General features: G+C 40.5%; 1 protein-coding gene across 3 annotated transcripts in view; it reads right to left on the reverse strand.

Moving 5' to 3' along the window:
• LOC127006658 (43 kDa receptor-associated protein of the synapse homolog) overlaps positions 1-15,000 on the reverse strand; it is a 101,840-nt gene that overhangs the window by 45,973 nt on the left and 40,867 nt on the right. For all 3 annotated transcript variants that reach the window (XM_050876822.1, XM_050876820.1, XM_050876821.1), the window contains exon 2: positions 4,030-5,018. In XM_050876822.1, the coding sequence (XP_050732779.1) occupies positions 4,030-4,225 (196 nt within the window). In that variant the 5' untranslated portion in view covers positions 4,226-5,018. The remainder of the gene's footprint in view (positions 1-4,029; positions 5,019-15,000) is intronic.

Consider the following 15,000-nt stretch of genomic DNA (forward strand, 5'->3'; position numbering starts at 1 on the left):
ATAAATCTGAGCGCGAGACCCAAACATTAAGGTGAGAGAGAGAGGACGCCCACCTTTTTTTGGGCAGTGAGGAGAAGGAAAGGAGGAGAAAGGGGAAGGAGAGAGAACGAGGGGAGGGAGGAGGAAAGGGGGAGGGAGGGGGGTAGAGGGGGGAGGGGAGTGACAAGGGGAGGAAGGGGAAGATGGAATTTCTGCAGGTGTTCGGTCTAGAGATTAGCTGGTGTGTTCGAGGAGGAGGAGGAGGAGAAGGAGGAGAAGGAGGAGGAGGAGAAGCTGTCTGCAAATCTGTCTTTCTTTTCTTCGCCTTTTCTTTTTCTTTTCCTGCTTGCTTGTTTGTTTTATCTCGTGCCTGTGTGGCGTTGTATCTTTGTGTGTGTGTGTGCGTGTGTGTGTGTGTGTGTGTGTGTGTGTGTGTGTGTGTGTGTCTGTGTGTGTGTGTATAGGTGTGTGCTGGTCCCCCTCTTGTATTTATTTCTTTATTCCTCATCTCTCTCTCTCTCTCTCTCTCTCTCTCTCTCTCTCTCTCACCTAATCTCAGACTTAGTGCAGCTCGTTAGCCTTCTTCCCCAACACATTTTTCTCTCCACAAAGTATCTCTCTCTCTCTCTCTCTCTCTCTCTCTCTCTCTCTCTCTCTCTCACTCTCTCTCTCTTGTTGTCTCTTCTCTCCTCCTCCCTCCCTCCTCCTCCTCCTCCTCCTCCTCCTCCTCCTATCATTCCTTTAGTTTTCTTTCTGAGCGATTCTTTTGGGATTTAATGAGACAGAAAAAAGTTAAAATATGCGAGAAAGTGAACGTCTCTCTCTCTCTCTCTCTCTCTCTCTCTCTCTCTCTCTCTCTCTCTCTCACAACGGTAATTAAGCACACCTGTAACTTAATTAGCGCTCCACACCTGGTAAGAAGCGGGCCACTATTATTATTATTATTATTATTATTATTATTATTATTATTATTATTATTATTATTATTATTATTATTATTATTATTATTATTATTATTATTATTATTATTATTATTATTATTATCATTATTATTATTGTTATTATTATTATTATTATTATTATTATTATTATTATTATTATTATTATTATTATTATTATTATTATTATTATTATTATTATTATTATTATTATTATTATTATTATTATTACTACTACTACTACTACTACTACTAGTACTACTACTACTACTACTACTATTTTTATTAGCTTTTGTTTTATATTTTTGTTTGGTTGCCTTAGGATCTCATTTTTATAGATTTCTGTAGTAGTAGTAGTAGTAGTAGTAGTAGTAGTAGTAGTAGTAGTAGTAGTAGTAGTAGTTGTTGTTGTTGTTGTTGCTTTATGAATAGATATATTTTGTAACTCATACCCATTTATTATTTTTTTCTTTTCCAATACATAGAAAAAAAAGACCATCATAAAGCATTCACGTTTTTCTTTTGTTCTCGTTTGCTCAGATTTTTAACCACCACTATCACCACCACTATCACCACCACTATCACCACCACTATCACCACCACCAATACTACTACCATCACATCTGCCAGCACCACCACTATCATAATTATTCTCACCACCACCATCACCACCATTACCACCACCACCACCACCACAGCCACTACCTATATCTTCATCACCATCACCACCATCTCTTCCATCATCACCACCATAACTACCTGCACTGCCACCATCACCACCACCATTCCTTACACAAGCACCACCACCACCACCTCCACCACTCAGCCCCTAGACCACCATCACCAACACCACCAACACCCCTTATACCACCATCACCACCACCTACCCCACCGCCATCACCGCCATAAGAGAATCAAAACAACATCGAAATCCTGGCAAATTATCGTAAACGAGGCGCGTCCAATCCTCCTCCTCGTTGCAAACCCAATTATCCGGCGTTTAATACGAGATCTGATCCTGCATCGACCCTTGTTTATATCTGCTTCTCGTCAGCTGTTGTTTTCCTCCTCTTTATTTGTTCTGGGTTCGATTCCTTTCTTTTGTGGTGCCTACGCGTCTAGATATTCTTTCGTTTATTTGGACTTTATGTTTGATTATTATAGTGTTTAGGGCTTCGTTTGTGTCGTCTATACTTTTTTGTGTCTGCTGCATTTATTTTTGTATGGAGTCGATTTGCTTTTGTTATATGTGTGTGTTTTGACTCCTCGTTTATTTACGCTTCAGACATTTTGGTTCTCTTGCGTTTATATATTTTTTTCTTTTTTCGTTGATTGTTGTTCCTTTCTCCGGGTCTGTTCTCTTGGTTTTCTTTACTTGTTTTCGTTTTAAGGTTCCCGTTCTTTTGTTCTCTTTTTTTTGTGTGTGTGAGGTTTGATCTTCCATTAAGTCAGTTTTATATTATTGATTATTTGTCTGTTTAAGTTTAAAAGGTGTACGAAAAGGGTTATTATAAAAGGCCAATGTTAGAACAGATACAACGGTGGACGAAAGTTTAACCCGAGTCTTCTCAGGTTTGATCTTCCATTAAGTCATTTTTACTTTGCTGATTATTCGTCTGTTTAAGTTTAAAAAAGGTATACGAAAAGGGTATTATATATGGTCAGTGTTAGAACAGATACAACGGTGGACGAAAGTTTAACCCGAGTCTTCTCTGCTGATTATTCGTCTGTTTAAGTTTAAAAGGTATACGAAAAGGGTATTATATATGGTCAGTGTTAGAACAGATACAACGGGGTGGACGAAAGCTTGGCCCGGGTCTTGGTCATGGTTAGGTAGTTTCACCCATCGTTGTATCTGTTTCAGCACTAACTATTTAGAAAGATATGATTGTAGCTCGGGGTGTGTGAGGCGTCATGGGGTAATGGGGGCTAGCTCAAGGGGCTATTACACTGGGCAAATTTTCCGTGGATCTTCAGTCAAACCAGGATTTCTGCTAACGTGTTTTTCATTTGTTTCTTGTTATTGCTGCTGATGATGATGGTGAGTAATACCGTCGTCCTTCAGTGAAATCTACAGTAGCTTTGGAAGATCGTGGACACGTCAGAAAACCACAGAAATATAAGAACCACGCCAGCGGAAATCGTGGTTTGAATGAAGATCCACGGAAAATTTGCCCAGTGTAATAGCCCCTTAAGAAACCCTGGGGGGGGGAACTAAGGACAACCAGGGAGGTCTAAGGGGTGTAGAACCTTGCTGGGGTGTATCAGAGTGTATTTAAGGCTATAATTGAGTGCTAATGGGGTTTTAAAGTGTATATAGTCATTTGAAACCAATAGACGTGTTACCGGCCATTTATGAAGAGATTTGTGTAGTTTGGGGAGTGGAGGCGGTGGGGGACACTGGGGGTTGGCTACGAAACCTTGGGGAGGAACTAAGGACAGCGAGGGGCGGGTGTAGTGGAGCGTAGAACCTTGATTGGGTATATCAGAGTTTATTTGAGGCTACAATTGGGTGTTAATGGAGCATTAAAGTGTATAAAGGCATTTGAAACTTATATACCTGTTACTGAGATTCTGGAGAGGGCTGGAGCGTAAGAGTGTGTTAAGGACTGTTATAAGGTGTTAGTGGGTTGAAGACTGTATAATGGACTTGGGGAATCTAGGGGCATCTGACAAAGGTGATGGAGAGTGTTAAGATGTGTCACAGTGTTTTAGGGGCTATAAATGGATTGTATCAAGCTTGGTAAACATCGTGAACTCTTAGACAGCTTCCGGGTTGATTTAAGTGGCATATTGAAGTGTATAAGAATAATTGGCTATATCTGAGGCTGTATCGGATGTCAAGAGTATTGGGGAACATTGAGGAACCTTAAGATAGTGTTGGGGAGGTCTGGTGAGACATACTGGGAATCTATTTGGGTCTGCATATGGGTGTTATGGGTTGTCAGTGTACGTGGGGACTTGGGGAACATCAGGGAACGTTAGGGAAGTGTCGGGAAGGCATGGTGTGGTGTAAAATGATAATGGAGTCTATTTAGGGCTTTGGATGAGTGTTTATAGGGTATCAGATTATATTGGGAGTTGGGGAACACTTGGGATGCATGCCACTCACCAGGGAAGGCGGCGGGGAGCGTGTAGGCCGTGCGGGGCGGGGCGGCGGAGGCGGGGCGGTCGACGGAGGCTGCCCTGGCTAGCGTCCTTCTCCGCCACTCCGCCTCGAGACGTCTCTCCAGCTCCCATTCCTCCGGCGCCGTGTCTGAGCGCTGCAGGAGGCTCCGGCGCGCCCTTGGGGGACCCGCACCCAGCATCCTGACGACCCACGCCTGGCCAGCACCCTCAGAAGGATGTCATGCTGAGGTCGGGGTCGTAGGGAGTTCCGGCACTACTTTCAACACCGTCAAAGGCTCTTCATGCTCACCTCAAACTTCTTGGACGCGCTCAAAAAGGTCGCATGCTGACTCTGTGCTCTTAGGGAGTTGGAGAAAATCTATTAGTCAGCGCCGTCAAAGAATCCGCATGCTGACTATATGCTTTTTTGGGGTTCTTCTTCAGCTCCGTCAAAGGCTCCTCATGCTGACCCAATTTTCTTCGGGGCTAAAGGATTCTTACTCAGTGCCGTCAGAGAATCCGCATGCTGACCTCTTGTTCCTTTGGGCTTCTCGGTTCTTGCTCAGTCCCGTCAAAGAGGCTTCATGCTGACTATTTGGCGTTACTCACCGTGCTATAAAGACTTCATGCTGACTTCGAGGCCTTTGGGACTTCGTAAACTCAGCATGCAGCCGTTGTCTCGTAACCTTTATCAGAGAGTAGGACTTTCTGAGCTCAGCATTCGGTTGGTTATTTGGGTCAGCATCCTCTGGCTCAGGCAACCCCTATGCTGACCTGGGGGCTTATAATCAGCATGGTGAAGAGAAAGAAAGAGAAAGTGAAGGGTTAGGTACGCGTTAGGTCCTTTCTCTTGCTGTCTCCTCTTGATCTCGTGTTTTCCTCCTGGTCTCCTCTTGGTCTCTGGGTCTCCTCTTTGTCTCCACGTGGTCAGCTCTCCTCCGGGTCATTCCTGGGTCACGTCTCCTCCCCACGTCGCTGGGAGGTCATGTTGCTCTGTGGGAGAAAGGGAACGTGTGAGGGAGGGACGAGAAAAGAGAGAGAGAGAGAGAGAGAGAGAGAGAGAGAGAGAGAGAGAGAGTATAGCAGCCCACATGGTCTTGCGGCCTCAAACTAGGTCACTCCCCCTCATCCCCCTCTCACTCTCTTCTCTCCTTGTCCCCACGCTCTCTCTCTCTCTCTCTCTCTCTCTCTCTCTCTCTCTCTGTCGCATAGTGGCGCTTCTTGCTTTAACCTGAACCTAACAGAGAGAGAGAGAGAGAGAGAGAGAGAGAGAGAGAGAGAGAGAGAGAGAGAGAGAGAGAGAGAGAGAGAGAGAAAGTCTTTGGAAACTACATACAAAGCTTAAAACTTTATGCAGTTCATCTATTTTTTTTTCATTTTTCCTTTTCTCTTTCCTCCTCCTCCTCCTCCTCCTCTTCATCTTCCTTCTCCTCCCCCTCCTCCTCCTCCTTCTATATATCTACCGCCCTTGTTGTTTAATCCACAAAAGTAGTGGCCACATCTTTCCCTCCCTCCCTCCCCCTCCTACCTCCCGGGCAATACAAGTAGTAAATAAGAAAGCACCGTCTTAGAAATAAAGGAGGACCCCTTAAAACTCCGCCTCTTCGTTTTCTTCCGTATGTGTCATAGAAAATGGGTCGTGTGTTCCTTTGTTTTGGGTTTTGGAGTACTATTTCATTTATTCATTCATTCTATCTTTTCTTTCTTCTGTCTATCTATCTGTCTGTCTTTCTGCCTGCCTGTCTGTCTGTCTGTCTGTCTATCTATCTATCCATCAATCTGTATTTTTTTTCCTCTCTCTCTCTCTCTCTCTCTCTCTCTCTCTCTCTCTCTCTCTCTCTCTCTCTCTCTCTCTCTCTCTCTCTCTCTCTCTCTCTCTCTCAAGTCAAGATCTGTCATTATTCTCCCTCCTTTGTCCTTTCTCTCAATGTTCATATATATTCCTTACGTCAGCCCTCTCTCTCTCTCTCTCTCTCTCATAATCGTATGTCCATCTGTCCTTGTCACGTATTTTTTCGCCTACTTTCTCTCTTTTTACCAATATACCTTAAAGTAACACTCTCTCTCTCTCTCTCTCTCTCTCTCTCTCTCTCTCTCTCTCTCTCTCTCTCTCAAAGCGACGAATACTAATAGTTTTCATTTTTTCTGTCTAGTTTTTCTTGCTATTTTTTTTTCCTTTGCATCGTAAAATAAAGAAGACTTTTATGCATGTTTTATAATGATTCGCCCGTGTGCGCACGCGGACACACACACACACACACACACACACACACACACACACTTCTGGAACTATTTTTCTTTGTGTTTTTCTTCTTCTTCTTCTTTTCTTCTTTTCATTATTATTATTATTATTATTATTATTATTATTATTATTATTATTATTATTATTATTATTATTATTATTATTATTATCATCATCATTATTATCAGAATTGTCACCTTGCTTTGTTCTATTCTAATCGTCGTTCTCTTAAGCATTGATCTCTCTCTCTCTCTCTCTCTCTCTCTCTCTATCTATCTATCTATATCTATCTATCTATCTATCTGTCTATCTGTCTATATATCTATCTTCACACACTGTTTCTCCCTTTTCATTTCTTTCATATTTTCCTTCTTATCAGATTTTACTCTCTCTCTCTCTCTCTCTCTCTCTCTCGTATGTTTCTCCTCAGAACACATCGCACGCATCCCTCCCTCCCACACCTCCCCCTCCCCCTTTTCCCCTCCCCCCTCTCTCCTCTTCTCTCCCTCCCTCTCTCTCTCCCTCCCTGACCTACATAAGCTGACGTAGGACGAAGAGGAGGAGAAAGAGGAAGAGGCTAAATGCGGTTTTCTTTTCCTCTCTCCCTCTCTCCTTTTCCTCTGTTTTTCCTCTTTTCCTTTCTCCTTCCTTCCTTCCTTCCTTCTTTACGTACTTTCCTCCTTTCTTTCATTTTCTCTCTTTTCCTTCCTCTTTGCTTTCTTTCATATCTTCCTCTATTCTTTCCTCTTTCCTTCAATTTTCTCCTTTCTCCTCCTCTCCTTCCTTCCTTCCTTCATTCTCTACGTACTTTCCTCCTTTCTTCTTTCTTTTCCTTCCTCTTTGCTTTCTTTCATATCTTCCTCTATCCTTTCCTCTTTCCTTCATTGTTTCCTCGCCTTTTCTTCTTTTTTCCTTTTCTTCTTTTTCCCTTCTTTCTTTTCTGCCTCCTTTCTTTTCACTCTTTTATCCGTTTCTTTCTTCTTTTCGTTGCTCTTCTTCTTTTATCCCCTCCTCTATCCTTCCTTCTTTCTTTCATTGTTTCTTTTCTACATTCTTTTCTTCTGTCTTTCTTTCATTCACCCATTCATTCATTCCTTATTACCTCTCTTCCTTTCCTTTCTTTGTTCATTCATTCAATCCCTTTTTCCCTTCTTCATTCATTCATTTCTACCTTCCTTCTCTCTCATCCTCTCTCATTCCTTCCTTCACACATTCTTTCCTTCCTTTCCCTCCCTCCTATCCTCATCTTTTTTCCCTTTTTCTTTCCTTCCTGTCTCCTTTCTTTCTTTCCTTCCTTCCTATCCTCATTTTTCCTTCCCCTTTTCTTTCCTTTCTTCTTTGTCTCCATTCCTCCTCTCCTTTCTTCGCTCCCTCCTTCCCTCCCTCTTTCCCTCTCTTCTTCCCTTCCTCCCTCCCACCCTCCTCCTTCCTTCCCTCCTTCTCTCCCTCCTTCGCATAAGCACGCAAAAGGCAGCTTCTTATGATAATTTCCGCGATATTTCGATTTCCTTGTGTTCTGACAGCAAATGGCCACCAACAAAGTCTCTCTCTCTCTCTCTCTCTCTCTCTCTCTCTCTCTCTCTCTCTCTCTCTCTCTCTCTCTCAAAATCAAATTGCATATATTTTCTCACCATTTCTTGCTCGCGGGAGTTTTTTTTTTTATTCCACAATTTTTTTCTTTCTTTCTTATTTGCTTTTATTTATTTTTTCTCTTTTCCTCTTCTTATTTTTATCACGAAACTCTTTAACTTGAAGCTTTGTTAAAAATTCTTCCGGGATGGGAGGGAAGAGGAAGAGGAAGAAGAAATAAAGGAGACAATATTGAAGGAAGGAAGGAAGGAAGGAAGGAAAGAGGGAAAGAAGATAAAAGGGAATTTGAAAGGAAGGAAGGGAGGAATGAATGAATGAATGAATGAAAGGAGGAGAGGGGAAAGGTAGGAGTAAAAAGAGAAAGGAAAAGAAGAAAGGAGAGAGAAAGGAGAGGAAGAAGGAAAAGATAAAGGAGGAGGAGGAAGGAACAAAGAGTGAATAAATAAATGAATAAATGAAGAAAGGAAGGAAGAGTGGGAGGGAGAGCAGGAGGGAGGGAGGGAAGAAGGGAAGGAAGAAATGAAAGGAGGTAAGGAGAAGGGTAGGAGGAAAGGGAGGAAACAAAGGAGGGAAGTAGGAAGGAAGAGAAGGAAGGAACAAAGGAACACGGAATAGGGAAGTCAGGAGAAATTAAGAGAGGGAGAGAGGGAAGGAAGGAAGGAAAGAAGGAATGAAGGAATGAAAGAAGAAGAAGGGAGAAGTAAAGAGGAAACGGAAGGAAAATATGAAGGAAGAAAGGAAAGAATGGTGGGAGGGAGGGAAGGAAGAGAGAAAGGAAGGAAGAAAGAAAGAAAGAAAGAAAGAAAGGAGGGAAGGAGGGAAGAAAGGCGGATATTGGAGGTAAAGTAGAAAGATACATCAGGAGGAAAGGAGAGAGAAGGAGAATATCGGAGAAAAAATAGGACGAAAAAGCGAGAAAAAGAAGAAAGGAGGAAGTATCAGGGAGAGTATTGAAGAAGGAGGAGGAGGAGGAGGAGGAGGAGAGAAAAGTCAGATGAAAAAAATAAGGAAAAAAAATGATTGGGAAGGAGAAAACAGGAGGGGAGGAAGAGAGAGAAGGGAAAAAATCTTGCGTAGAGGAGGAAGTAGAGGATAGGAGGAGGAAAGGGAGGAGAGAAGGGGAAGGAAGAATAAGGAAAGGGAAGGGATGGGAAGGGAACGTAAGGAAAGGAAGGGGATGGAAAAGGGAGGAAAGGAAATGAAAGAAAAGGGAAGGGAAGGGAGGGAAAAGAAATGAAATGAAATGAAAGAGAAGGGAAGGGAAGGGAAGGAAAGGGAAGGGAAGGGAGGGAAAAGAAATGAAATGAAATGAAAGAGAAGGGAAGAGAGAGAAAGGAAAGGAAGGGAAACGAAATTATAGAAAGAATAGGAAAGGAAAAGAAAGGAAAGGAATGATGAAAAAAGGAAAGGGAAGGGAAGGAAACTGAAGTGTAGAGAAGGAAAGGAAGGGATGGACAGGGAAGGGAGAGGAAGGGAAAGACAGGGAGGGAAAAGGGCGGAAAGGAAAGGGAAGAGAAGGGAGGGAAAAGGGAGGAATGAAAAGGGAAGGGAAGGGAAAGGAAATGTAAGGAAATGAGAGGGAAGGAAATAAAAGGGAATAAAAGGAAAGGAAAGGGAAATAAAGGAAAGGAGTGGAAAATGATTGAAAGAATAGGAAGGGAAGAAAAGAAAAAAGAAAGGAATAGAGAATACAAAGAGATAAAAAGAGAGGAAAGAAGAGAATACTGAAGGGGAAGGAGGAAAAGGAAAGTAATGAGAGTGTGAGGAGGGAAGTAGGGAAGAAAGGAGAGGAACATCGAAGGGAGAAAGGAAGGGAGAGAGAAAGAGGAGGAAGGGAGGAAGGAAAGACGGGAAGGAGGATTAGCTGTCAAAGACTTAGACAGTGAAGACATATCTCCTTAATGCTACAGTCTTCCTCCTCCTCCTCCTCCTCCTCCTCCTCCTCCTCCTTATCTCCTCCTCTCAGCCTCCTCCCGTCTACCTGTGTCCCAGTCTAATGATGTCCCGTGTCCCGTTTTGATACCTGCCTGAGATTAGTTCCTGATTCACCGATAGGAGGAGGAGGAGGAGGAGGAGGAGGAGGAGGAGGAGGAAGAGGAGGAGGAAGAGTAAAGTTGAATGATAGAAAACATGGAGATAAATGCGAGAGAAGAGGAAATGAAAGGAGGAAAAATGGTATGCAAGGGAGACAAGAAGGTGAGGAGGAGGAGGAGGAGGAGGAGGAGGAGGATAAAAAAGAAGAAAAAAGAAAACTAGAGCAAGAAGAAGAAGAAGAAATGAGATAATGAAGGAAAATATTAAGGAAAAATATTGGAAGATGACGAAAAAGAAGAAGTGAAGAAAACGAAAGAGAAGAAAAGGAAGAAGAAATATTCAGAGAAATTGGAAACGACACCAAGAGAGGGAGGAAGGAAGAACAGCAGTAGCAGAAGGAGGAAGCAGGAAAAGGAACAGTAGGAAGACGAGGAAGAAGGGGAAGAAGAAGATGAAGAATATGAAGAAAAAGAAGGAAAGAGAAAAAGACAGAAAAAGGAAGAAAGAAGGGAAAAAGAAAAAAAGAATAGGAGAAAAGAAGAAGAAGAAAAAGAAGACGTAAAGAGAAAAAAGAAATGGAAAGGAAGAAGAAAAAAAAGTAAGAAAAGAAGAAGAAAAGAAGAAGAAGAAGAAGAAGAATGAAAAAGAAAAAAGAAAAGGAAAGGAAGAAGAAAAGAAAGTCAGAAAAGAAGAAGAAGAAGAAGAAGGAAAAAGAAAAAAAAGAAAGGGAAAGGAAAAAGAAAAAAGAAGAAAGAAAAACGAAAAAAATGAGGGAAAAAAACAGGTCTACGCAGTTTTAGCCCATTTTTTAGCATCAACACGAAGGATGAGAGAGAGAGAGAGAGAGAGAGAGAGAGAGAGAGAGAGAGAGGAGAGGAGAGGAGAGGAGAGGAGAGGGGAGGCATCATCAGCTGCAGCAGGAGCGGGGAATAAGCAGAAAGACTAACAGCAGATACCCCGCAGACAGGAGGCAGCGGGGTGTGGATTGGGTCAACACACACACACACACACACACACACACACACACACACACACACACACACACACACACACACACACTATCGCACACACTAACACCCAATAATATGCTCCATCCTTTCCCCTTCTCCCCTCCTTCCCATCCTCCTCCTCCTCCTCCTCCTCCTGCTCCTCCTCCTCTTCCTCTCCCATTCACTCTCTTCCTCACAAGCCACCAAACCCAGTCGATAGAGGGCGCGTGTACTTAAATATTCACTCCTCCTCCTCCTCCTCCTCCTTCTCTTCTTCCTCTTCCTCTTCTGTTCTCGTATTCCTTTCCCCCCCCCTCCTCCTCCTCTTCCTCTTTGTTCCTTCTGTTCTCGTCTTCCTTCTTCTTCTCTTTCTCCTTCGTACTTGTTTTCTTTCGTTTTCTCTTCGTGTTTTTATTTCGTTTTTTCGTTGTTTTTGTTTTTGTTCTTGTTCTTGTTCTTGTTCTTTTTCTTCCTGTTTTCTCCTGATTTGATTTTCCTCTCCTTTTCTTTTTTTTCTTCCTTCAGTCTATTTTCTTCTTTTTCTTTTTCTTGCTCTTTTTCCGATCTGATTATCCAAAGAATTTTCTCTCCTCCTCCTCCTCCTCTTCCTCCTCCTCCTTCTCCTCCAAACTACCCCTCTCTTTTTCCTCACTTATCCTCATCATCTCTCTCATCCTGTTTACCATACCTATTCTCCTCCTCCTCCTCCTCCTCCTCCTCCTCCTCCTCCTCCTTCTCCTTCTCTTCTTCCTTCTTGTACCCCTCCTCCTCCTCCTTGTATTCTTTCTCCTCCTCCTCCTCCTCCTAGTCGCCTTCTTTCTCAATCTTTAGAAATGAAAGTTACGTCATCGTCGCTCTTGTATACATAACACACAAACACACACACACACACACACACACACACACACACACACACACACACACACACACACACACACATAGTCTTGTTATTCTGCCCTCACAAAATTGGACTTTACTGCTCTCTCGGGAAAGTCACCAGCAGAGGCTTGTACGGAGGAGGAGGAGGAAGAAGAGGAGGAGGAAGAGGAGGAGGAGGAGGAGGAGGAAGAATAGAAGAGAAAGGTACAGAAATACGAGATGATTAGAAGAGCGAGGTAAAAGAGAAGGAAAGAAACACGGCTGAGAATGGAATAGGAAGGAAAAGAAATGTGAGATGAGCAGAACCTTGTGAGGAGGAGGAGGAGGAGGAGGAGGAGGAGGAAATACGATAGGAATGGAAGAGAAAGGGAAATAGATACGCGGAAGAGGACAGAAGGAATGCGAGGAAGAATGAGATTAAGAAAGGAATTGGAAAAAGAAAAAAAGCCAAATGGGAGGAAGAAAGGAAGAAAAATAGGAAGGGAGATAGAAATTTAAAGAAAGACAAAAGAAAGAAAGGAAGGCAGATAGAAAAGCAAAGAAAGAAAGAAAGAAAGGAGTGTACATGGAAATACGAAGAAGGAAGAAAGGAATGGAATAAAGGAAGGTAGATAGAAAATAAGAAAGAAAAAAGTTAGGAAGGAAGTAAACTCACATACGAAGATGTAAGAAAAACAAATGAAAATGAAAGAGGAAAAGAAAGAAAGGAGGAAGAAAATGGAAAGAAAGGGAGACAATACAAGAGAGAGAGAGAGAGAGAGAGAGAGAGAGAGAGAGAGAGAGAGAGAGAGAGAGAGAGAGAGAGAGAGAGAGTATGTGTGTAGATGCAGATTTAACACGTTGAAACACGTTGGGGAGAGAGAAGTATTAAGGAATAAAAGAAAGTGACAAGTGTGTGTGTGTGTGTGTGAGAGAGAGAGAGAGAGAGAGAGAGAGAGAGAGAGAGAGAGAGAGAGAGAGAGAGAGAGAGAGAGAGAGAGAGAGAGAGAGAGAGAGAAAAACAAATAATAAAGGAAGGAAGTTTGAAGTATAGGAAGAAATAACAGAGAAAGAAAGAAAAAGAATAGAATTAGGAAAAAAAAATATCAAAGGAATTAGTAGATGAAGGGATGCAGGGAAGGATAAAACGGAGAAAGGAAGCAATGACGAAAAATATAAATAAAAATATGAAAAGGGAACAAAATAATGAATTAGAGAAGAAAACCAGAATAAAATGAGAAAAGAAAAAAAATAATACAAGAATGAAAAGAAGAAACGTAACTAGAGGAAGGAAGACCTAGAAACCAAGTAATTTTGAAAAGAGAGAAAAAAACGAAGGAAAGAAAAGAAAGGAAAAAATATATAAGCAAACCATGAAAAAAAGGTAAAAAGAGAGAGACAGAACGAGCAAAATATGTAAGAATGAATGAATGAATGAGGTAATATAAAGAATGAATGAATGGGGTAATATAAAGAATGAATGAATGGGGTAATATAAAGAATGAATGAATGGGGTAATATAAAGAATGAATGAATGGGGTAATATAAAGAATGAATGAATGGGGTAATATAAAGAATGAATGAATGGGGTAATATAAAGAATGAATGAATGGGGTAATATAAAGAATGAATGAATGGGGTAATATAAAGAATGAATGAATGGGGTAATATAAAGAATGAATGAATGGGGTAATATAAAGAATGAATGAATGAAATTATATAAAGAATGAATGAATGGGGTAATATAAAGAATGAATGAATGGGGTAATATAAAGAATGAATGAATGGGGTAATATAAAGAATGAATGAATGGGGTAATATAAAGAATGAATGAATGAAATTATATAAAGAATGAATGAATGGGGTAATATAAAGAATGAATGAATGTGGTAATATAAAGAATGAATGAATGTGGTAATATAAAGAATGAATGAATGATTTAAAATAAAGAATGAATGAATGAAATAATAAAGAATGAATGAATGTTTTAATATAAAGAATGAATGAATGGGGTAATATAAAGAATGAATGAATGGGGTAATATAAAGAATGAATGAATGGGGTAATATAAAGAATGAATGAATGGGGTAATATAAAGAATGAATGAATGGGGTAATATAAAGAATGAATGAATGAGGTAATATAAAGAATGAATGAATGAAATTATATAAAGAATGAATGAATGAAATAACATAAAGAAGAATGAATGAAATAACATAAAGAATGAATGAATGAATGAGGTAATATAAAGAATGAATGATTGAATGAAATAATATAAAAATTGTATGAATGAAAAAAAGAATGAATGAAAATATAAAATAAAGTGATTGAGAGAAGAATACAAAGATTGAATGAATGAAAAAAAATGAAGACGAAAAAAATATAAAAATGAATGAGTGAAAAATAAAGAAAAAAAATGAATGAATGAAAAAAAATTATTGAGTGAAATATGTAAAGAATAAATGAATGAATGAAAAATATAATGAATAAATAAATGAAAAAAAATATAGAGAGAATGAATGATGAAAAAATATTTGGACAATGAATGAAGAAATATAAAGAAAAGAAGAATGAATGAATGAAAATTAAGAAAAATAATGAATGAATGAGAAAAAAATAAAGAACTAAAAAATGAATGAAAATATATAAATAATGAATAAATGAAAAAAACAAAGAAAACGAAGGAAAGAAAAACAAACTGAGGAAAAAAAAACGAAAAAATATAAAGAAATTAAGATAGAAATAAAAAAAACATATCATTGCATTATTCCTCCCATTCCAGACCAGGTGAAGGAACGAAGGAATCCAGAATGAAGGAATTAAGGGAAATACCTGGAAATCCTTCGTGCTGGCCCACCTGGATTATTAGGGCGGCTCATACCTGTCCATTTTTGGGGGGCAGGTGTGTGGGAGGGAGAGAGGGAGGGAAGACTAGGTGGTAAAGAGAAAGTGATAGGGAATTAAAGGAAGAAAGCGAAAGGAGAGAAGAGGAAGGGATGGAAGGAAGAGGAAAGAGTAGCCAGTAAATATGGGAGATGAAGGAAGAGGAGGAAAGGAAGAGAGGAAGAATGTGATGGAGGGAAGTGGAAGAATATGGACGAAGGATATGATGGAGGAGAAAAGAAGGTAAAGTAAAGAGAAAGGAAGAAAGTGAATGAAGAGAAAAGGAAGTGATGGAAAGATAGAGAAGGGGAAGAAAAAAGGAAGAAATAAAGGGAGGGAGAATGTGATGGAGAAGAGAAGGAGGTAAAGGAAAGTGATA

The sequence above is a fragment of the Eriocheir sinensis genome, chromosome 33 (assembly GCF_024679095.1).
Source record: "Eriocheir sinensis breed Jianghai 21 chromosome 33, ASM2467909v1, whole genome shotgun sequence".
Lineage (NCBI taxonomy): Eukaryota > Metazoa > Arthropoda > Malacostraca > Decapoda > Varunidae > Eriocheir > Eriocheir sinensis.